The sequence below is a fragment of the Haemorhous mexicanus genome, chromosome 2 (assembly GCF_027477595.1).
Source record: "Haemorhous mexicanus isolate bHaeMex1 chromosome 2, bHaeMex1.pri, whole genome shotgun sequence".
In the NCBI taxonomy this organism is placed as follows: domain Eukaryota; kingdom Metazoa; phylum Chordata; class Aves; order Passeriformes; family Fringillidae; genus Haemorhous; species Haemorhous mexicanus.
This window is the reverse complement of record NC_082342.1, coordinates 102,230,494-102,256,225: the sequence shown is the minus strand read 5'-3', so window position 1 is coordinate 102,256,225 and position 25,732 is coordinate 102,230,494. Positions and strand designations below refer to the sequence as shown.

At 38.2% G+C, this 25,732-nt stretch overlaps 1 protein-coding gene across 3 annotated transcripts in view; it reads right to left on the bottom strand.

The window, feature by feature from the left end:
- The window catches only part of SHROOM2 (shroom family member 2), a 115,850-nt gene that overhangs the window by 67,334 nt on the left and 22,784 nt on the right, over positions 1–25,732 (bottom strand). For all 3 annotated transcript variants that reach the window (XM_059839732.1, XM_059839733.1, XM_059839731.1), the window contains exon 2: positions 1,779–1,930. In XM_059839732.1, the coding sequence (XP_059695715.1) occupies positions 1,779–1,930 (152 nt within the window). The remainder of the gene's footprint in view (positions 1–1,778; positions 1,931–25,732) is intronic.

Sequence of the window (25,732 nt, the reverse complement as noted above, 5' to 3'; positions counted from 1 at the left end):
AGGATCCAGTCCAACTGTTCATGCAGCACTACCACGGTAACCCCATAACCACTAAAACATAACACCCAGCACCAGATCCAGGTGCCTCCAACACCAGGAAGTGACTCCACCACCTCCCTGGGCAACCTATTCCAATGTCTAACCACCCTATTAGTGAAAATTTTTTTTCTACTCTCTACTCTGATTTTCCTATCTTAAGGCCATTTCCTCTTGTCCTCTCACTGCAGTCACAGTAGAAGAAAATGGCCCCCACATCACTGCAACCTCCTTTCAGATGGTAGTGGAGAGCCATGTGGTATGAATAACAAGAATGACACAGCTATGCCTCTCATGAGGGTATTTCTGCACCAAACCTGCTGCCATTTCCAAAGACAGACCAGAATTCACAGATTCTAAGCAAATTACTGTCATAAAATTGAAAAGTACCAAGAGAGGGAATCTTTCTACTCGGTCTGAAGCTTTTCTTGGTAATTAAGACTTGCTGTCTTGGCAGATTCTTCAGTATCTATAAAACTTCTCAACCCTGAAGTTCTCCCTTTCTCTGACAGGAACAACAGATGTAACCTCTGCCAACAACAAGTACTTTTACTGGAATAGCCAGAGCAAGTTGGAACTGCTGAACATCGACACGATTTACAGTAGTTGTGAATGTATTTTATTTTGCATTTATTAGCCCCAGTGCTAGAAAAATTTGTTGAGAGCTTCTGAAAGTAGCTATTGTGGAGGATATAAGTTATCAGCTGTGAAAGAGCTCCTGGTTCCCATAATTCCTTCTATCAAAATATCTTCTAAAACCAAAGGTGAAAAGTACAATTTTGTACCTCTCTTACCTATCAGTGCTATTTCACAAAAGACTGTCCTTGTTTGAGACAGCCTCAGTCATCTATGGACTGGATCATCATACCTGTCAAGCTCAAGTTCAAGGTCTTGGCATTTTCTGTCTCGTGTCAAAATTCCTTTTGGATTCTAACAAATTCTCACATGAAAGACTGTCAGGTATAATTTGATAAAAGGAATTAACTAGAAAGTTCTGATACACCAGAGTAGGAAATTACCAACAAAAATCTTGTTCAGATTTTCTGGTTGGAATTTTTTTCAGTAATTACAAGATTTAGCTACTTTAACATTGGTTCACTTCTGTCAAAAATATTTTATGAAAATTATTTTTAATTCAAGTTAGCAAAAGTTGCGTGAACTTAAAAGTCACAAGTCAAAATGTCAATAATTTTCATACCAAAAATGTGTTCTGTTTTGATAAACCGCTTCACTTTTCCCCTTCACTAATAACCAACTGAAAGTACTCTTTATGCAAACCACTTATGAAATGCTTGAGACCTCAAATACTTTCAGGGTAGGTAAATGCTTTTCCAAAAGCTTCCTATGTAACCCGCTCCTCACAGCACAACTGGCCAGCATGGCAGCTGCACTAAACAGTACTGCCCATGCCTGCACACCACAGGCAGGGAAGCAGGGCTGACAGCCCTGCAGTGCTCTGGGCACTGCACCTCAGGAGGACAGAGGCAGGGTCCTGACTCATCACATCAACACAGCACTCACAGAATATACTGCCTCAGGTTGTGGGCTGATCAATAGGCTGCCTTCTCTCCACATCTTCTTCCATAAAGAGTCTGTGTTTAAGGATGAGTTGAACACCACATAATATGCACATTAATAACACTGAATGAAAGTCATTAACTTGCCAAATCTTGGCAAATTTAGTTGCTCAGTAGATTATAGCTGAAACACATTTGGTGCTCCAGCTAATGACACAAGCTTACCTTTTCACTACGAGCTTCAGTGTCTTGTGGGAGCCTTTCACCAGACAGATTGCTTCTTGTCGGAAGCCAGACAGGCCCACATCGTTGATGCCAACAATTTCATCCCCAGCCAGTAACTTGTCCACAGCTGCAGCTTTGCTTCCATCTTCTATCTGGGGGGGGGATGAAAAAAGTGTGTAACAAATGGCAGAATTATATAGGTTGCATAATGCCACTTTTAAAATAAACTAATGAGCTTTCAATACTGGCTTCAACAAAAATTAATACAATAATTAAGTGCTTAACACAATTAGGAAGGCACATTAAAAATCACTATAAAGAAATAGTAATTATAAAGAGACAATTAGAATACAAAAGAAATGAAAAAGAGGGAATCTCGTGAGAAAGCTAGAAAGCTTGAGGGAAATTTAGGAATATAAGGAACAACTTCTTTGCTGTGCATGCACTGGAACAGGTTGCCCAGAAAGGCTGTGGAGTTTCCCTTCACTGGAGATTTCAAGGACTGTCTGGATGCAAATCTGTGCTCTGGGATGACCCTGCTCAAGCAGGGAGGATGGACCAGATGATCCACTGTGGTCCCTTCCAACTTGTTCCATTCCGTGATTCTGTGAAAAGCATCTATCATCTCCACCTCTGTTCAATACAGAATGTATTGAATCATACTTGCAAATAGAGCTTTGGGTAGGCATCTAAAAATCTGCTTCTGTAGAGAAGGCAGCCAATAATATTAACCATTTTGTCAATAACATTAACACACAGCCAACTCCAAAGATCTGGCAAGCAATAAAATCCCAAAATATTGCTTAACCAGGCTGGTCTAGAAAATGAAGGTATTTTCATCAGGAACATAACATTTAGGAAAATACCTGAAAATTTACCATCCATATAGCTAATTAACAGCTCTGGCTTAAACACACAGTGATACTAAGGGAAATTCACTGAAAGATTATTTTGCTACCACAGGCAATTCTTGAATGCATTAAATTTTTATACAACTATTCATGAGGCAAAAACACAAGATAAATTAAAGATTCAGGCTTTTGTAGTTCCCCCCCCTACAAATCTAAAAAACCCCACATTAAAAGTTACCCATTTTCAAAATTTAAAATAAGTCTCACAAGCTTGATCAGACAGATTAACAAGTAACCAAGAGTTTGAACTGATTTCAAATGATGATTACAAGGATATTATGAGGTTATGCAAGGAGAAAATTAGAAGGCCCAAAACCCAGCTAGAACTCCATCTGGATACTGCTGTAAAAGACAATAAAATATTTTCATAAATACATAAGAAAGCAATGGAGGCCTAAGGAAAATCTTTATCCCTCAATAGATGTGTGGGGACCATTCCTCTAAAAGATGGGGCACTTCTGTACATGGTTTAGTGGTGGACTGGGCAGAACTAGGTTAACAGCTGGATTCTATGATCCTAAAGCTATTTTCCAAACTAAACAAGTCTATGATTCTGAGTATAGCTGTAGGTATTGAACACTTTGCAATTCAATCCCTTGGCTTTCTAGTTTCTTCCTATCTCCTTTGCTGTCAACACAGCCTCTGGCTTCTGAGTTGCTTGGCTTCATGATCTATATATTTAATTTTATTGCTCCCTCATTTGCTCATAATCCATATCCCACATCTTACCATACATTTGACACTTGATCTTCAAAGACTTTCATTTATGTCTTCATTATATTGTACACTGACTACAGTATCTCTGAGTCCCACATTATTAAATGCCAGCAAATTTATGAAGAGGAACTTCATGTAATCACCCCAACTGCAGACAGCTTCACAAAGAACTGCCATCTTCTGAGGCACCAAAGTCAATCAGCAATGAGATTAATCTAGAGGAAACTACCTTCATGAATTCTGAAGCTCACAGTACAGGTTTTAGAAAGAGTCCAGCACCAAAATATAAATTAAATGAGCTAATAAAAAAAGCAATATCTCTCGATGAAAGTACTTTAGGATGATCTCATAGAGCACTCAATCTCATTGCAGGCACATAAAAGCTCTTTTTATGTAAGTTCATTATAGATGTTCTTAAAAATCTTCAGGCCTGTAAACCTAAGCCAAAAGGAATACTATAAAAAATGCTTAGTCTTATATCTCATTCTAAACCACTCATTATTAACAGTATTCAAGAAACTTTATTTACAGAACTTCTTATCTTAAAAAAACCCCAGATAATTAAAGACAGAGCAAGTTTCTACATCCCCATACATCTAGCTTTCAAGTTATGACCTGTCCTCTGACCTGCTCACATATCCTCTGAGCATCAAGAATTTACCAGAACACCAAATTATCACTGCAAATCTTCATTTAGGTTGGAACCAAGGGAGTAGCAATGGAAATTGCTTGGATGTAAGTAAAAATTTCAGTTCAGAGATGTCAAGTGTAGAGCTTTTGCCATATAAGAGATACTGAAATCAGGCTGAGCAGAACAAGAGAATAGGCAGCCTGGGACACATAACCAAAGCCCAAGTAGTTTAGAAAAGTGGGACAAACATTAAGGCAAGTCAGAGCTAAATCACTAGAATTGCTGGAGGAAGGTCAAGGCAGGGGGGTGGGTGTTGGGATGGGACACACGTGGCAGGAGCAGAGAGGGAAAGTATCTTGGAGGACACTTTAAATTCCAAGTGTAGACAACAAACCATTTAAACCATTTCAGCCCTTATGCCCCAAGCAAGGCACCCAAACAAAATGACAAGGCTGAGACGCCCCTGGGCCCCAAAACACTTGTCTGTAAAAAAAAAAAAAAAAAAAAAAGGGGGGGGGGGGGGAACACAAAAATCTGTCTCCTAGGATTTGAAGGAATGTTCATTGTTCTCAGTAAGCATGTTTGTTTTTTCTTCAGGCTGGCAATGCACTGACAGCAGGGAGTATTCAGTTACCCCCCCTCTGAGTTTTAATTTCATCAGGGAAACTACACATTCCACACAAAGCAAGCTTTCCAAAGAGACTCTGGCTGTCCAAAGAAACATTAATAAAAAAACCCTCAAAAAGTATTTAAAAATCGAAACCTAAACACAAAGCTGAAGCCATCCTCATGAAAACTTCAAGTGGCTTTAAGATCTTGTCTTCAGATCACCTACACATAGTGATAATAAAAACTATACATCCATTCACAGCAGAAGTCTTTTCAAGCTGAATAAATTTGAACATAAACCTTTCATACTGAGATCCCCACATGGCTGTACAGATATGATTCTACTTGACAATACATTTTTAAGTGGAAATGTGGAAATGGGAAAGTTAGACAGGAAAAATACAGTTTCTTCTGTTACACTAGTCTTTCCTTTAGTCATAACAACTAAAAACATTAGGCTTTGCATACATATAAAGAAACACAGCCAAAAATATTCACAAGGAAAAGGCCTCTTCAAATACACTGCTTTATTAGCCTGCCTTCTTTGTGTAAAACTGGACAATACCATTCCAGTGTCTACCTCAGGTTTTCTTCTGTTTTATTAGTTTTAACACTTATTGTCTTTATTTATTCACCCATCGAGTAACTTTTTATCTCATCAGGCCTTAACTAGAAGTGTAAATACCAACCAAACTACATCAACATTTTAGAACTAACAAATACACTCAAAAATGTCATTGCTTGTCACACCTCAACCACAAATGTATTTCACTCACCATCTTCAGAGTCAGCTGTGCTATGCTGTGTTTGGGATTTAAGCCCAACTTTTAAGACTGAAGCCTGTATATTACTTATCTACCTAGCATCAATTTCTTTTAGGAGTTCAGGTATCCAGAAAAGCTGGGTCATAGCTGGAAATAAAGCCTTGAAAATGCAGAGGGAGGTTTTAAGATATCTTTCAAGAACAGTCAGGAAGAACAGATCTGCCTCAGTCACTATCAGCTGGCAAATACAACTGGATGTAAGCTAGCAGGAACTGAACTCCCATAAGCACACACATCTTTGCATTTATCCAGCAATAGCAGGAAACAAAAGACATAGAAGAAAAACAATCAACACCTTATTTTCTTATAAAGAACAGGCATAAGCATTCAACAAATATACATAGTTACACAGCTTATCTTGAGTGAGCAAGGGTTCTAGAAATGCCTCAAACCATGCTTTTGTTATGTACTAAAAAGTCATACCCTCATACTGTGCTAAATTAACAAGTGTAAACATGTTGACTTCCTATCCTTAGCAGTGATGTTGGTATGCTACCAAAGAAAGTGTTTCCAAAAGGAGATGAAAAGGATGTTTGTTGACCAAAAGCATCTGCTTAGACAGTCTCCATCTCTCACCCTGCTGTCTCTGATGACCTCCCTACAGCCAAGAGCAAAAGCAAACTTTGGGATCTCTGCACCAGGAAGGACTGTGAGTGCAGACTTCGCCATCACAACAGTATCTACATTAATTATCACATCTTCCCAAATTTATTTTTGCTTATATCACGTCTACAAAACAGGAAGAAATATGGATTCAGAATTTATATATGAGGATTTTTTAAAAATTGTTGAAAAAACAACACACATGTAAACCTAGTATGTGAAATTCTTCTTGTAAAAAGAAGATAGAGCCTTGAAACATGGAGAAGATATCTAACAGCTAGATGCACCAACATATTCAAAGGATACTTACAAGTCTGTACTCCCCTTGTTGGTAATAAACAGAGAGGGAAAAATCTTTCTAGCTTTGAATTGCTGCAGTGTTGATGGGGAGTACCAATTCTAGCATGTGAACCCTTCACTTCAGTGTTTATCAGGTCCAGTGCTTTACTTAAAATACCCACATTCCTCTATAGGCACCTGTATAAACAAGCAGGAGACAGGTTGAGGAAATGCTGTGTCATATGAGAGATCTAGTTTTGTTTACAAAGCCAACAGTTTCTTGTCCATGCTCTCTTTGGACAGGGTGGGAGACGGGATGGAAACCCAAACCCACAGACAAACACAGGAAAAAACAGCACCACTTATCAGCATTCTGCTATCAGCTGTGATAAACTATTTTATCATAATTCATTTCTTGTACAGCCAAGAAATGTTTCCCTGGTTGTTTGTATTATGAGTATCTAATACAGTTTTTCCACAAACCTAACAATCTTTGTAGAAGATCTTCAGAACAAATTAAATGTGGAAAGTGTCAATTATTTTGATTTGCAAAGAGTTAAACAAAGGAGAAAAACCTCTACAGTTCAAGCCTGGCATTTGTGTAACTTTAAGGAATGAAGAGACAAATAACAGATCTGACCTAACTCCAGCTAAATACTCTGCAAATGCATTCCTGAGTGGCAAAGGCTGCATTCACCAGCAGCACTCGTGGCTCAGACTGAGGCACAATACAAGAGGGGTGCAAACTCCAGCAGGACCTAACTGGTCCAAAGAAAATGGGGGTGTGTGTATATGTAAGGCATCACACACAGGCATGCATACACGAGAAGCTGAGCAAGGCTATTGCATTTGACTTTACATTCCTATACATCCTTCCCACTCTATATGGACTTTGAAAGAGACTGCTGGAAGGACACCTGGAAGGGAAGAAATTCCAGCCCCAGCTTCAGATGGGTTTAGAATCATATATGGAAACAAGGCCCAAAACAAAGCAGCATGGCTGCAACAAAGCAAGGAATTCCACACAAACCTTCACATTAATGGAGGCTACCTGTACCCTGAACCACCTCTTTCCACAGACTGCAGGTTAAACAATCAGCATTAACTACTCAACATGAACTTTAAACACCACCATATTAAAAAAACCAACTTAATGATGAACTACCAACTTGAAAAGTCTGTGCCTATGCAGTACTATCCAATATTATTAACTTGGCAATTGCTGCACTTCAGTCCGAGAGGTGGGTATCTGCTGCATTTGGTGACACTCTAACTTAGCACAGAAGCCAGAACTTCTCCTTTGCCTGGTATCATAAATTCACACCCCAAAGCCATTGTCCATATGTGCTCTTCCTGAGATTATCTTTAAACATTACAGCAAACAACATTAAATTTCAGGAATGCTTAGACCAGGGCAATGTATTTCCCTAACAACGTATTTGTTGGGCAGGGCAATGTATTTTCCCTAGACCCAAGGGAAACAGTTCATGGTCACTGTCACAAAACCACTAAACAGGCAGAGAAATCCCCCTCACCCAGCTGCTCTTTCAAAGTGTCCCCCATTGTGCTGCAGAGATCCTGAGCTGGCAGGAGTCCTCCCTTCTGCCAACAAGTGATTCTGAAAAACCAAAATGGTAACATTTTTTTAAAGGGTAGAGTCGAGTAACAGGACACAGTTTATCACAGCCTTTTCTAATTGCTTGTTATTTAGTGTATTTAAATATTTGCATATTTACCCAGTAATCTTTTCCTTCCTTTGTTGCTTTTTGCTTGAAAAAAAAACATATTTTGAAAGTTGGTACAGTTTTTTTAAGTATTTATTCAGTTTTCACAACAGTGTCCATGCCACAGTTTTGACAAAAGGCTGCTGTCACTTTCACTAGAACAGGCCATTTTTGTGGGGGATTTATTACAGCTGTAAAAACTGACTCCAGGCTGAAACATAACTTTAGAGTTCCTCATGCCAGAAATGTTTAAGAAGTATGGTAATACATCCACCACTTCCCTTTTTAACAATTCATACATACACTGATTAACATTTTGGTTCAATCTACATTGAAAACAATACCTACCATAAGCCTGTGAGAAAACATTTCCAATTACAAATCCTCAGTTAGTATTTCTAAAGAGGTTACTGTTATTATATCTGTTTCTTTAAATCACAGGGCTGTTATGGACTAAAGACCAATTAAAGCACTTGAAGTTAAAAATTTAATGAAACTTTCCCCCAAGAAACTAATGATAATTCCCAGATGAAAAGTATCAGGAAGAGAAACTTCACATAGATTTATAGGTTTTAAAAAACTGAACAACAGCTGTTTATTTTAAAGGTTTTTTCCAAAGTGATTCCATGTTTCAGCAACAGAAGTTGGAAACTTTTCATCATTGCTGAACAATTCTACTAGAAATAAATTAATAATAATTTTTAAAAACCCAACAAAAACCCAGAACCCACAAACCCCCAGAAACCCTTGATGTTTGAAAAGCATAGAGTTAATGTATTAAAAAAAATAAAGAGGGGCTGCTGAGTGTCAAGTACATAGCTGGTCTTTTGCCATTAGCACCTAAGCTTTACTAGCCAAATTTTACAGCTTCCAAATAATATTTGCACATATGCCAGAGCAGCACGCCTGCATATATCCTACATCTACAAAACAGCTACATACAAACTGTAGTCTTTGGAAATCTTTCTATGCAAGAGCTCTTCTAGGGCAGCACATGACCCTCAGGGAAGCTTCCCAGCTCTTAACAGTCCCTACAACTGGCACCCAGGCCAGAGAAGAGCCAAAACAGACCCAGAATAAAGCCAAGACAGGAGTGGAAAAGACTGAAGTGAGTGAAGATTCTGGAAGCAGGGGTGATGGCAGAAGCCTATTTGTAGTGTTGATCCTGAAACTAAGCAACTCCAGCGCCATCCCTCCCTCACACCAAAGTAACAGTTGCAAAGAATAGCTTAAATTTTGGAGGTTTTTTCCTAGCACATCACCAACATCTAATCACCTTCCTATTGCTGTTTGGTACAGCATTCATTTAGACAATCTGTACTAAACAAACTCAAAAATTACTGAGAAATAACTCCCATTTACTTTCAGCCACGAATTTAGTTTTGCATTTTACAGAAACTAATGGCACATCCAGCCCAGAGGGACCCATCTGGAGTCACAGATGCCTTACACTGTTCTTAAACATATTCTGCCAAACTTTTTTCCCCTTCCACATGACAAAATAATCTGTATAAGAATGGAGTCAATAATTGTGCTATGAAAAGAAATAGCCAGCTGGCCAGAAAGAACTGCTTTCTCTATATGCAGTTTATTTATTCTAACAACCTCCAAGAAGAGAAGTTTGATAGGGTTGGATTATCCATACTTATTTGCCCAAGTTTACTTATGGATGACTATATATATAGGCTGTTTATGTATGCAATCTGTGCAGTTAACATTAAGCATTTTTATAGGTCTACATTTTTGTACTTTCAGCTATTACGAACAATGATAAGAATGGTTTATAAAGAGGTTATGCCTAGAAACAACTTGTATTTTATCTATTCAGACTGATAACAGGAACAGACTTCCAAGAGGAAAAATATGACCTGACAAAGTAATCTTTCTGATCATAAGGTTCAAAGTTTTTTACCTTGCAACTATCACACGCTTTCAACAACACTGGTTTATCTTTCTGCCTTCCTGTCCATCCCAGGAAAATAATGTCATGGTTTGCCAATGTGCCCTTGACAAAAACAGACCGAATGCAATCCAACAGCCTACAAAACCACTGCATGATTAGGCAAAGGGTAGGAGTTACTGACAAATCAAATTTAAAAAAACCCTGTATGGTGATGTAGATAGGACCGTGCATTAATTTAAAAAGGAAAAGACCAGTTTCATCAACTTGCAGTTTGTTTGTGAAGGACTTCAACAGGTCAGAGACAGACATCGAAAGACCTAGTGGCTGGCAACAGTATACTTACCAAAAATTAATTTAAATTATTTTATTCAGTCTACCAGTCTAAATGCGACCTTTTACAAAATTTTAAGTTGCATCTATGTCTACAGATTGCTGTAGTTTAAAAAAAAAAAGAAAACCCTACACTTTTAGACACAGGTAGCACTGATTAAGACTCTGCAACAGGAAAAAAACTGCTTCACTGTGTGTTAAGTTTCAAAAAGCACTATGACAGTCTGCCAAAACCCACAGGAATTTTACAGTGTGTTAGGTTTCCATTTAAAATATTTTCTCTTGAACAACCCATTTTTAACAGAATGCTTATCTTGACTAACTCATACCATTATTTGGTTTTAATCACAGTTGCTGTTTGGGATCCTCCATTTTTGTCATAGTACAAATGCTCACTTCTGAGACAGTTAAAAAGCATAACATTTCCCAATAATACTTGTAATTACATTCCTGAAAATGTGATTTTATCCCAAAAGTAAAAGTTATTTGTATAGTTATTGCAGAAGTATTTAAGAACCCATTATGTAGCGAACAGAACATAACATTACACATCTAAACAAAAATCTAGCAATGACAATGACCTGCTATCATTATAAATGATAGCAATTTCTTCAGTAAGATTGCTCCGCTTCACAAAATTATTCAACTTTAAAGAAAAAAGAGGCTCAGTAAGGCGCTGAATTTTAAATCATGTCTTTGTTTATTCTCTCAACCACTCCTCTGCAAAGAAAACAAACAAAAGACTTCAAAAGAGGGGTCAGGCCCCTCCTAAAATTTGAGTGCTTTAAACTTGAAGAACAGAGTTTGTTCTTTACATTAACTTTTGATCTCTGTTCAGAATTGATATGCACATTCACAGAGGATCCAAATTACAAACTGAAGCCATCCTTTTCCACCATCTTCCTCAACAAGTCAAATATTTAAAGCCAACTTCAAAGACGACAACACATTTATCCCTTCCTCCCCCAACCCAGGGCTAAAATAGTCAACAAAACCTAAAGTTGTCTTAATTCACCTTTATATAGTTTATATAACCCTGTTCACTCTAAGTATGTAGTACTTCAAACTGAATAGATGCATATATCTGCTCCCACTGTGTGAAAGCCATGATTCTGGCTGTGCACTCTGCACACCATTTCAATTCTCCATTCTCAGAGCAGTAAAAACTCGGAAGCAAGTGGGATGACCCTCAAGAAAAAAAAGGCCTATTATAGAAACAAAAAAAGGTCTGGGTAACCTTGCCCTTAGTTTGTCTTCTGTTCTTGTTTATTACTGTCTCAGTAAAGGAAGAGAGCTTCCCTCACTCCACTTTGACCCAGAAGTCATACTTGAAAAGATGAAGAAGCAAACACTAAATACAGCATTGAATATACTTTTTTAGGGCAGGAACTGCAATGTAATTGCTCCTAAAATTACCAAACACAGTTCACAAAACAAGTTGCAAATGACTGTATGGCAGTTTCCAATTGCTGAGGTCCACTTCTGCCAGCTTGAAGTATCCGAGCTGCCTGGTACGGTCAGACGGAAGCTGCTTCTCTGGAGACAGACTGCTAATACAATCAACATAAATCTCTCATGATGCTCCAGTAATAAGAAGAGCACATCAATAAAAAACCACCAGTGTTTTATGCAGTTTATTGACAAGATGGAATAGTACTCATCTGCCTTCCTAAGGCACATACTTGACTGAGCAGGGCATGAAACATTCATGCAGTTAGAGTTAAGCACCAATATCTGTTCTGTGTTGGGAACTTGAAAAAAAGCAAAATTCAGTTCTGTGGAGAGGAACTAATCCAAAGCAATTTACACCCCAGGCATCAATCTCATTACGGCACCCCTGCCCTTTTTCCCCTAGCCATCAGTACTCTGTTACCATGTATTTCACATCTAACAAAAAACCAAAACCAACCAAGCAAAATCAACAATAATAAAAAAACAATGGCTAACAAAATCCCCTCCCTCCTAGCAAACCCAAATTTTTCTTTAAAATAAATTTTCCTTTTTTCTAAACAAGCCTAATGTTCATAATTTCAAATTCTTCATTTTGTGTAGTTTATTCTATAGACCATTCCTTAAAACCTCATTACTTAATATCATCACAGAACATTAGAAGAAATTCCTTCCTCATGAAAAATTTACCATAGGAATTAGATATGCAACCATTTCTAGCATCTCTGTGAGTATCCTGACACCTTTTCTCAATGTCAGAGGCTTAATTCTTCCTAGGATTAATGAGAGATAATTAACCAATTAAAATAATTATACTGAGTCAATGACAAAGGTTATTTTTTCTTAAGACATTATAGGATTGTGCTGTGAATTATCAATTAATGCACTAAAATCCCCATGGATTGTAAATTTACACAAATAGAAGCTTCAAAAAGCTGCATGGATTTAACAGTAAATTATAACATAGTGCTCAGGAATTCTTATATTCACAAGTTAAGAGTTTTTTCAAACTGGCTTTACTTTGCAGGCCTTTTTTCAAAAGCTTTATTGTATTACACATGCTACTGGCCTAATTTAGCTCTTGGAGCAGGCACATTACTTCAAAGACTTTAAAAAATGAAGACCTATCCAAACATTACTCACACAATCAGCTGCTTTTCCCAATTAAAAAATGTGTATTTAACAATGACAAAACTACTCAGTTTGACAAACATCTGTATTTCTGTTTGGCGAAACTATCTGTCATCTGTGCAGATGCACTTATTAAAAGACACATTCTGCTCAGGCAGCACAATTCACAACTTCACTGCGCAGCACTCACTCAAGTATGAGTGGAATTTTGGGGAAAATGTCTGTACGATAATTCTTGTGACACTGTAGAAAATTTATAATTACATTTTATTTTCTGACATTGGTGGTGGGGCCACTGTATGTGCACACAAGCATCACACACAGAGCTTCTTGTCCCCCACTGCAGCCTGTGCCATGAACATGACCGCTTCTCAGGAGTGTGTATTCCAGCAGCCTGCAACCACACTCATGAAAAATTCATGTCTGAGCACACTAGTTTAGGATGTCAGCATTGGCAGGGGGTTGAATGTTCAAATACCACATTGCACAGGAGATTTTGTACTTGCTCATCTTGATAACTGACAGATTATTAAAGATCTCCTTTAAGTCACTAAAAGTCACCAGAGAAACAATCTATTCTTCTGAATGATAAAAATTTAAATCACATACTATATTGCATAGTATGCAACAACAGCGGCATACTGAAAAATTTTGCTTGCACTGTATTTAAATTATCTTCAAATTCAGTAATTTTTACAATCTAAATTGTAGGAAAACCTTTTAATAAAATTTTATTTATCATAGTAAAAGAAAGTTGAAGGTCTGACTAAAGCAGCAACTGGAGAGCCTTCTGCTGACTCTCCCCTCTGAATTAACCTGTGAGAATTTGGACTGTTTCTCTGTACAGATGTTCATACTGTACTGATACTGGTATGTCTTTAAATAGCTCCTTGCTTAACAGGGAGGTTTCTGCATTACCTACTTCAAGCACTTAATTACTATAAAACTGCATATCTACTCTAGGAGCTAAACATCAGACACTGTAATGACCTATCTGTAAACCTCTAGAGTTTTTTGTTTAGCTAGCTATGGACCTGAAGACCAGTTAATGAATTATTTTGAAGTATGTGCCCAATATCAGCTCAGAACCTTGCTATCTTTACTAATAACTATAACTCTCCTTTTAAGATATAAAAGAAATGGTATTCCTAAAATTAGATTTGGAGCTTTTATTTCCTTGCTTTTAATATTAAAAGAGTGTTTCATCACTAAATATCATCATTAAGGACTGCTGAGATGAAGAAAGTATTGCAAGGCTTTTACTAAGCAGGTCAGTCAGTACAAATCCACTGTGTTTTTATTAGACCGCTACTCCTCTACTTCCTGTGTTGCTGTTTGTTTCTTTACCTCAACAACAGTAAGCACTATGAGAAGCCTGAATTCCCATGTCTCAGTTCCTCTTGTTTATGTTTATGTCGTGTTCCAGAAACAAGGGTCTGCACCTTCACAAGCACTTGAAAAGCACTACACAGATAGACCAGAAAGACATGAAGCCAACAGGAATTTGGAGGAAGCTGCACTGGTGCTCTTGGATTTTTCTTGTCAGATAGAGGTGCAGATGTACCTTTTGGGAGCCCATCCCAAAACTCTCAGCTTCCTCCCTCTAAGCTGAACAGCACTCTTAATTTCTAGTGAACTGTGGAGAACAACACATTAGCTCATGCCAAGATACAGGAAGGCAGAGATGGGCTAGCAATAGTCTATTTAAGTTGGTCTGGGTCCCCATCACACAGCAAGATATTAGCAGCTGTGATATTGTGCTGATGTGGGCTGAGGCTGATATCTCTTGAGCCACTCAAGAGAGGGAAGAACCGCAGTTTTTTACACTAGGGAGTTTCCGGAGCATGAGTAAGACTGAAGTGCAGGAAGTTTGATAACCCTGCAGTAAAAGACCTAAAATTCCCATTTCATTATTTGAGGAAAGCTGCGGAGATTCCTGCTGCGTTCACATATTTTCTGAGCTGTGTGAAGTAACTCTAAGAAAAAACATTTCATAAAGATCTCTCAAGCGCACTACTAGTTAAAGCAAGCATGGGGTAGCTGCTAGACAGTACCTCTTCCTTCCTTCTCTAAGCCACTGGTTTATGCTCCAGTACAGAATATGCAGGCATTTTCTTACTTTGAAATATTAGCAAGTTACTTGGACAGACAGGTTGGCTACATAGAGGATTTTAGAGCTACAACAGATCCATAATGGTTATCAGTCATAGTTTTTTTTCCTTGTTTGGGCATCATCCAATTTAAGTTTACAGATAAAATTTCACTTCATTTTCCATATGGCTATCCAAACCACAAGTTTGTCTTGCATTCATAGTTCTCATTTCAAATGCAAATCCCTTTCTCTTCCCTCCTTTATCTACTATAATTATTTGTATTTCAAGATTATTTCAAAATTTGAATTAATTTTCTGAAAGTACTATGTTTTTAGTACATAGTCTTTGAATTCTTCAGTTTTACCATTCCTATCTTAGAACTTTTTTGGTACAGTAATTCTTCCATGAAGTTTAAAGGCTGTGATCCAGAGAAATGTCCACACGCTAGTTCTGGAATACTGTTGTACTACATTTCATATGGGAACTGTGACACTTCCTATTTATCAGCAAGGCCCAACGTGCAATAAAAAGACCTTTTAGTAGGGAGAGTTTTGTTATTGACAAAAGTGAATGAAGCACTTTTGGGGTCAAATACACAGCTATGTTGTTTAACAACTTTGTGGGACTAAAACAGGAACTCTGTATGAAGAGTATTCGCTCTGCTTTGGAAGTTCACCCTCTCAGTGCTATCTGGCAGAGCCACTAGAGTGGCATTAAATGCTACTAATTTTCCCATTTCATTACTTCCTGTAAGCAAATCTCCAGAGGAATACACAGAGCATAAACTCTATTGGACATGATAAGTTCTCCACAGTGATCTTTTAAAGACACAGGACCAGACAGTGTGCTGCCAAAGAGCCAGGTGTATCATCTGGGGTCACAGCTACAGCTTGCTCGGTGGCAAAACAGTGAACAAACTACTAAGTGAGTGTACTTAATAATGCTGCAATGTACTCACTAAAATGGCTTAAAGCTGTAAAAGTGTAATTTTAAAAGTCTTCCACAAACAGGAAACTAAGACTCAAATCTGGATAAAAACATTACCTACTACACTCTAAATACCAAATGTGCATTTTTCAAGATTCTTAAAATGTCTGTCAAGTGCAAGCACGGAAAAACTGGCTGACTTTAACAAATTGTGCAACTTGTGATAAGGAACACAATACTACTTCACCTGATGGAGTTATTAATTGGTAATGCTTTCCCCCATGTTGGTATTATGTTGCACCTCTGCCTTTCACCATTCCTTTTGCAAAAGGAACACATTTTTTTCTTCAGGATGATAATCTAGATTAGAAGACAATATAATCAGTCTCTTAATTATACATATGCAGAAGGAGCACAACGGTTGCTCTTCTTGTCAAGAAGATTTAAAGATGTAAACAGCACAGGGCCAGAAAAAAAACCCCATCATTTAGAAAATTAGTCTTCTACCAGAATAGAGAAGCAAAAAAAGGTTTCTCATTTGCTGATATAAAAATCATTATTAAGATTTATCAGCACAAACTCCATGCAAAATGAAACTAATAGGAAAAGTCGCTTTTTAGTTAATTTCAATATTACAGATATTTTCAATACAGTAAATGATACATTTAAAAAGCACCTTTAAAGCAACCTAATTTTGCAACAAGTCAATTTTCTGAAGAACACAGTGAAGAAGTTACTTTAACTCCAAAACCCTAACAAGTCTACTTCCTTTCACATAGTGGCATCACCCATAACCTACAACACTATGAGCTGTTGAAGAAGTCAGTTTTTCAATTAAATAATAAGAAAAAAAAAAAAAAAGAAAAAGAAAATAGAATGTTAAATAAAAATATTTCCTTACCTGACAGTTTTCTTTTGCTTTTATGTTGCCCTGTTACCAAAGGCAGAAAAACGAAGTGTAATTCCATTAGTCAATGTACAACTCAAAACAGTCTCCTGGCACTGGAACAGGAGCAAGGCTGAACTGGCCCTAGTGGGAGGCCATGGTGAGGTTTGGTGGCCTGGCCACAGTCACCTCCCTGCAGAGCTGCTGCCCACTGCCATGGGAGCCCCAGGGGAGGCTGCTCCAAGGTCCCTGGGGAACACAGGTGCCTCCCTGAGCTGTGCTCCTGCCTGGGCAGGCAGGCGTTGAGCAGGGGGGCAAACGTGGCCTTGTGCCACCCTGAGGGCTCTCACCCCACCCCATCCCACCCCAGGCATTCCCCTGCTCAAACACTCAGCTCTAGCATCAGGAAATTACAATGTAGAAAAACTAAAGAACGTATAAGGTCACAGTTTTTCTCTTTCACCTTAAAATAAAGACCCTTTCCTTTCAAGCACAGAGTTTTTACACTGGACTGTTACCCTGCACAGTACTGAATATTATCTTTATCTAAAGTATCTCGAGTATAAACAGCACTGAAATATTTACAGCATTGCAATGCTAATAGCGTTGGAATGGTTTTGTGCCTAAGCTTATCAAATATGTACCTTGTCTTGGGGAAGAGGGGGAAGTTACAATGTATAAAATTGGAGTTAGGTATTCTCTCTGTTGGATGGCAGTTGACAAGTTTATCTTAGTTTGTACTGGCTGTGCATTGTTTGCCAACAATCACAACCCAGAGGCTAAACAAACTGATAGATGGAAGGGACAAAATACAGAATCCAGCCTTCAAAATCTGCCTGTCTGTTTGGTTAATGGCAGGAAAGTGCAAAAGAGCGTTTTAAAGAGCTCTGCAGGAAAAAAACCCAGTCAGGTTTTCTGTGGCAAAAACAAACAAACAAACAAAAAAATCCAAATCGATGAATCAACTGGTGAAAATGAAAGAAAGCAAAATAACCAAGTCAGGCGAGGTGTACTTGTCAGCAGCTGTCCTGTGGCTGAAGAGACAAAACACCTCTCTGTTAAATGAACACACTGGCAACATTTAAGAGCATTAAGGAATTATTTTAGGGCAATGCCTAAACATGCTGACATTTAACAGGTTTTCTTTCAGACTCAGGGCAACTGCTACACAACACCAATCAAAATATTTTTAAAAATTATTTTTAGAAGTTGTTCAGATTGTACAGTATTGATAAGCAAACAACACTGCTGCAGATTATCATATCCAGCTATGTTCCACAGTATGATATAACCACAAATATTAAATAGTTATTGCTTTAATTGGCATGAAAGCAATAGTGGGATATATTTACTATTTTTTTGTTGCATTGAGCAACACCAAAGTAGGGTCACTGCCAAAATACTTAATGCTAAAGCACATTTCTATTAAATTCATCGTTTGCCAAGATGCAGAGCAGGCAGAGTTGAGACACAGCAAGACTTTACCAGTTCATTTCTCTGGACTCAAGGAGAGTTTTAAGGGAATGCCTGCAGAATGACGAGGCTAGATAAGAAACTCCTCAGCTAATTTTGGCCAGCTCCCAAACTGAAATATTGGAATTGAATTTGGAAGTGGTAAAAAAAGAAGAAAAGCTATCTGGATCATGGCATTTAACATCTGACTTGTGTAAAAACTGAAAAAAAGTCATTCTGCTAAATATTTTCACTCTTAAGACAGAATATATTAACTGAGGAAAGTAGAGGACAAATAAATGTGCTTGAACTCTCTAGCAGCATGCCTAAAGCTCAAGGCTGAAGTACAACTGACCCCACACAGAGCCATTTGAACATGTGCCAAATGCATGAAGCTCAGAAGTTTCATGCTCTGCTAAGGCAACTTTCACATCACTCACTGGCTTCATCTCAGATCAAAAGCACTAAAGGAAAAACTGTGCAGAGAATCTGATTACAGATGGCTTTTACTGATGCTTTCTACTTAATCTCCTCTGGAATGCGAGGTCATAGCCCTCCCATATTTTAAAAGGGATCTATATACTATTTGCACACTCAGCTATTGTCACTGTACTATGTTTTGCTTTCTCATCTGAGCAACATGACTTAAGGAGTTTATTGCAGCCCAGATTCCTACCCACAAAACATGCACATGGGCTGTAAGGCTTCAGAGAAGACTGAACTTTCCGCAGTGCTCTTTGCCTTGTAAATACAGAAAAATTTTCTATCTTGCAGTTACCTGTGTTACAGCCTGTAAAAGATGCAAGGGCTGAGTGGTACTCAGTGCTGAAAAGAACACCTTAAACCCCTCAGGACTTGTCTGCCCAGAACAAATGCACCTACATCCTGCAGGTGACATGGTTCACTCTACTTTCTGTTTTGCCCATAGACCAAAATCTATCTTCATGCATCCCATGTGTCACAGGGCAGGTTTCAACCAACAAAACCCAGAAAATTCAAGGCCTAGCCACCCTAGACAGAAGCTGCATTCTTCTCTTAAGTCTAAATCTCCAAACTTTTAACAAGAAATAAGACTTCCTTGCTTTAACCTTGGTTTTCTCACAGAGACATTCTCCTTATTAAAAGCTTATTAAAACCCTAATGATTTGAAATCTGTTTTCACTGTCCTTAAAATTCTCAACTGTGAAAGCATAAAACTGAAGCTCTTCAAAATACACTACTTGAAAACATACTGAAAAGCAAACATTCATTGAAAGTAACAAGTATTTGAGAACTAATTCAAAAACCTTTCCTTGCTGAAGCACTGACCCCCTCTTTCTTTTCCAGCAGTCAAATGATTGAGAGAGGAAAAGGTTTTTTCTTTCCTGTTCTCAACCTCTGCCTAAGTTTAACTTCCAGTTTTCAGTGTCTTGTGTCTTCCAACCAGCACTTTTAAAAACCACACCCAACTAAATTGTGCCACACAAAAAACATTAAATTTCTTCTTAGTGCAATGTAGAGTTGTAATACAGGATGCAGTGTTGATGCTCCAAATAAAATGTAAACTGTAGTCAATGTAAAGTCTTTCAAATTCTCATGTGACAAATTACATTGGATGAAAGTAGATCAACAATCCTAGAAAAGTCAGCTACATAGCTCTTTTCTTCTTTAGCTTTTATAGTAGTCAGGCTCCTGGACTTTGAGACCTCATGTTTTTCTATTCTTTGTTTACTTGGCCAGAATTCCCTCCTCTAAGTAATTGTTTCACAATTTGAAATGCAAAGGGGTAATGGAGATGACCTTTATGTGAATATCTTCATCTGGGGGGCCTTTCTCCCCCATTTCAAACTATATGCATGTGCTTGTAGACACCTCAAGTGTAGCAAACTAAAACAGCAGAAATATCTTCAGGTTCAAAAGCCAGTTCCACCAAAGATAAGAAACACAGACCCACACTGAACTATACAAACAATGAAAAGTTTGCACCAGGATCTTTCACTCAAACACCAAAACCTGCTACACACAACATAGCTGAATCTGACTTTCTCCATCCAGAGAAATTAGAATTATAGAGGGCACAAAAAATGCACTGATTCATCTGAACTCTAAGCACTGGTCCAGTCCTTTACAGGAAGCATCTACTACAAGCTAAGTACAATACTAGCAAACATTTTTGCTAAATCTTAGAGTAAGAATGAACTGAAATTAAAACTGTGGGTGAAGTACCAATAACTCAGCAGCAGGTTAGAGAAAGTATACTCCCTACCTTTCATACAAGAGCAATGTACAAACAGAAATGCAGAAAGGGATTCTTATCCCAATAATGGTGCTTTCAGCTACTTTACACCCATCTTGACTTACTCTATACAAATCAATCAAGAGATTGAACTCTGGTCAGATCTTCTGTACAGTCAACTGAAAAGCTTCCCCTGCTACCCCATTCAGCTGTGAAAAGAACTCCCAAGCATGGATGCACATAGAGATCAGGGACTCATAACCTGGCAACATTTTCAGGCATCTCTGTAGTTTTTTGGGGTCCTCAAGGGATGCCCCACAATCGCACTTCACAGGAGGTGCCAAAGGAACTTGTGGCCAACTTCAGTTCAATTGAGTAATAGTTGTTAGCCTGAATAGTTTCCTGTAGTCCTATCCCAACCTAATTCTGGCTCGAGTTTCTATCTTACAGTCTCCCTCAAAAAAATGTGGACATAGAGGAAACAGGCAGAATAATCAGACAGCTTTCCTGAAGGGGTTTTTTTTTCCAACACCCCAGCTTCCACTGCCTTGCTTGCCTGCTTCGTGGGAAGTAAATCTATCAACATTGTTTGCATATATTACATCACCTCTAAAATGTCTCCAAAACTAGAGCAAAGTTAACAAAAGCTTTCATAAAATTATAAAAGAGCATGTCTACCACTATTGTAGTGCCACTCTCAAGCCCGGAGAGATGCTACACCATTCCTACTAAACAACAAACACAAGCAAAACAGTGTAATAGCAGGGAAAGACTCATGCTCTGATAATCAATTCATTTCCAACCACAAGAAAGTTCAGGAGGGCTTCTCAACTCAAGTATTTAACTTAGCAGTAAATATAAATAACAATGCACAAGCAATGCATACTAGCTTTTAAGAAATAAATCCAAGCAATCCAAGCTTTTAAAAATGCATAGTCTCTTCTTATCTTGATGCTTACATGTACAGGTGGACAATAGGAAATTAAAGCTCCTGGATTCTCAACTGCTTTGAGTCAATTAGTCCTCAGTAATCAGATTAACATTAGAAGGAAGAGTTCTTCCTTACCACTAGTAAGTGCTTTTGTAAAAAATGTTATTTGCAACCTCTTCAGGCACCTGTGAACAGAGGCCAAAAACTCAACATGTATGAAAGCAGAAGTCCAACAGTTGCTCACCCTTGGGAACAGGGCTCCCAAGGGCAGGTTTAAGACACATTTAGCAGCATTGCATGAGGAAATTTGACAGCTATTTCATCATGGTATTTTTATTCTACAGATAGTAGACTGATCACCAAGGATGTCAATACAGCAAATTTTTCATTAATTCTGAATTCAAAGATGAATGGGTACAGGGAAATGGAGATGTGAAGGTAAGCTAAGCAGCTCCTAAAGCTTCTTTCCTCAACAAGCAGGCCAGAGTGCCTATTACAGGTTAGGAGGCCTGGGGGGCAGGGGGGGTGTGTTCAACCCAAGCCTGCAGCACAGCTGTTAAGACACAGCAGGAGGGATCTGGATATTGTACTTAGTGAATCAGCTAAAGAAGTCTAAGCAAACTGATGTTCCTAATGAGAACTGTAGAATTCCATTCATACAATGGGTGGCAGTGGGCCAAGGATAACTTGCTAAAAATAAGAGACCTAGAACGATAAAAAAGTGAAAACATTTCTTGCAATACAGAACTAGAAAAGGGACAGATAATACTACACATATAACTATTAAAATCCTCCCTCTTCCTGAAGGGCCTTCCAAGAATATAACATTTCCAGTGATTAAAAAAAGGGGGAAAATGGGGTAATCCTTCATAGCTGGATGAAAAAGATAAAACTTGACCATTTGGGAGTATTAGGAGTATGGTAGAAGACTTGTTTTAAATTAACACTTAACCATTATATCAGCAGTTAACTTGATAAAATTCAATGTAAGAATGAAAAGGCCAATTTGAATGAGTCTGTTCATCTCACCTAGATGCTAAATGAAGATACTATTTATGTGTATTTGTTTTCCCTTGATTTTTTTTTTCCTTAAAGATCAAAGTGATAAAACCTCAAAAATGAAGATACTTAGCACTCGGAACAACAAAAGTGTGGGTTTTAATTACAGCTGCATGGGTAGAAGTTTGTATCTATTTTTTTCCACATCCTCCATCCACACAGGTAAACTGCTCTTGAAGACACAAGATGAAACAACAGATAATTAAAACAACAGGCTATCATGAATGCAGGATGGTTTGCCTGCCTGTGAAAAGTAGTTCCTCACTATTCTCTGTATTAAGAATAACTGGCTAACCGCAAAGAATGCATTCTGCTCCTAGCCCCTTCCCCACACAAAACTAAAATCCCATTGATATAGAGTTTTTGGGTGGAGTAACCAAACTTTTACAAAGCAGCTTGAGTTTTTCCCAGACAAATGACTTGGCTGAACTTAAGAAACTCCTTTCGCTATTAAAAAATTCCACAATAACTGCAGTTCTAAGAAAAATCCCAGAATCTAGAGTGGAAAACCCCTACTGAATAAGGCTTCCAAGAGTCAGCAAGTCTTAAGAGTTTATTTAAACAGAATTGTCACTCAAATATCAGCAAACTGCATGGACCACACTGAAAGGGAACTAAACAACATAAATCAGGTGACTATTGCAGCTTCCCCAACAAAATCTTAGCACTTTACAAAATGTCAAGACAGCTGAATCTTAGCCGAGTTCTTAAAATCGGCTGCATGCATTTAATTAAGTCAAAATCGAAGCCAGATGGCACATGATGCTTTTCCAATAGACTGGATGCTGTCACAGGAGGCACTACTTAAGCATTCCTTGATGATTCCTGGCACCAGTGGCTACAAAAATCTCTTTTTACAATCTACCATACACCCCTCCCTTTTTTTCCAGTCACCAAGCCTTTAAAGAGGGTGGGAAGGAGGAAAAAGAGAGCCCCTGAGATAAATTGACTCAGTGTGTGGAATGCAAGGCAAACATTCCTGTACAAATTCAGATTTGATTTATTTTCTTTAGAAAACTTCAGTGCAGGAAAAAACCCCAATTGTCAGTCTTTGCCTTATACTCACTAAGGGAGAAAATGAAAATAGGTAACTATAGTTCCAAAGTACTGCACAGCAGAGGATGATGTTAACAATTTAGCCAGTAATAAATGAAAGGGAGCTGGCTACAGAAGTCCTCAAGAATTTGGAAGTATATAGCTGAAACATTAACATTTCATCTCTGGACTGCATAATCTCTCAGTGAAAAAGGACAGTGGATGCTTCTGTGGTCAGCACATATGCAGTGAATTCCTACTCACCAGGAAGACTAGCAAGTTATTGCCTGCTGTAGTCAGCCAAAGTTTTACAGGGTTGAGCCAGAACAAACTGGCAATACCATATTTTACTTCCAGTACTGTACACTGTACATGGAATTAAACAGAGAGGGCATGAGCAATGCTGCTGGTCATGCTTCTCAAGGCTTGTAGAAGCCAGTCGGAATGCCCACCAAGGTGTGTCTCCAAGGCGATGGGGAATGAAAAGCATCAGAAGTTTATAGAAATGAAAAATATGCTGCTGACAAAACACCTCTGCTTGATTTCTACTTTGAGATTTTTCTGTTCCAGAATTACTTAAGCAGCTGCCATATTGCTCCCAAAAGGATTGCTGAAGATGTTTAGAGCAAAAGGTGGGAACCATTACGTCTTTTTAATAGACAAGGAAGGTTCAGAGCCCTTCCTTGCATTCTCTCTCCATCTTCCATCAAATCATACTGACTGTGGTTCACTTTTTCAATTATCTCATTTTTAGAGCAACCAGACAAAGCGTACACATGGACAAAGGCACAGGAATATAATTTTAGGTTATTTCTAACTGAATGATCTCCTACTGAGCACTACTAGGGACAAGGGTTTACTTAAGTTTTAATTGTGATTGCCACATTTACATATATCCAGTCTCAGCTTTCATTTAAAAATGGAATTACACACTTGCACTGAGTATCTTACTGCCCATGCAATCTGTTAAAAAACTTACTTCCAGCACTGCTGAGGACAAAAACTTGTCTGCTGAAAAGGGTGGATGTGTTTAATAATTTCAGCAGAACAATTCCTCTCTCCTAGTTAGTTTAAAGCTCCATTAATCTTAATGCAAAACAAAACAGTTTCCTTTAACAGCCAAATTCTTGACCTTGAGCTGTTTCAGTGCTGGAGTTGGGGGCTGGGGTAGAAAGGACATGGATTGACTACAACTAAGAGTTGAAGAATAAAAACACTTGGACAGAAAAAAACAGGGGGAAAAAGGGAAAAAAAACCCCAACAAAACTGAACTAAAATTATCTCTATGAAAGATTAACACCTCCATTCCTGCCACTGAAACCTGGATGTCATCTCCATTTTTGTTACCCAATTTCAGCTAGATTTTTAAATATAAGGAGTGATGCAAATTATGAAAAGACAACCAGGAATGCACAAGCTAATGGCTTTTAAATCACCCATCCTAGCACTGACCCACATCATTAGCCACTAGAGTATTTTCTGACTAATGTTGCAAAAGAAATCCAGTCTAACTAGGCAGTATTATTTTCAGTGTGAAAAAATATGAGCTACAGATGCTTTCTTTGTGGAAACTGAAGATGCTTCTTATTTAGATCTGTTTTTTTTTTTTAACTGAAGATTGATTTACTCAAACCATTTATTATATATAAAACCAGTTCAGATTTTGAACAAAATAAGACCTTTAAACCTATAAGTATTCTCAACAGTCAACATCCACAGGGCTTCTTACAAACGAGTTTTATGCTCCGTTTCCCCACTGCTTTTCCATTACTAAGTGCTCAGCACAGTGCTTTTGTTGCAGGGACCTTACAATGTAAGTGACAGACCCAGGTAGCAGAACACATTTTGAGCTGCCTCTAAAATGGCACTCAGTTGCCTGTGATTTATCTCAGTACTCTAAGTTGTATTAAAGCATAATTTCTTCACTACATCTTGAAAGGGGCAAGTTTCATCAACTGATAGTATTTGCCCAGCATTAACTGTGCCTAAGGGGGCACAGAGCAGTTCCCATAGGTTGATTTCTGTGTCTCCCACACTGGCACCACCTTACCCAGGAGAACAGCTCCTAGAGGCAGCTTTTGTTTGAAATGCTGCTAGAAGGAAGCTTTTTAAATGGCTCAGACCATCAATGAGTCATCCTGTATCAGTGCTCACAAAGCTTTGAGGGGCCTTCTTTTACAGAGAAGGACTGGACAAAGGGTAAGACCTAATTTTGCTTATGAACTCTGGAGGTTCTCATTAGACT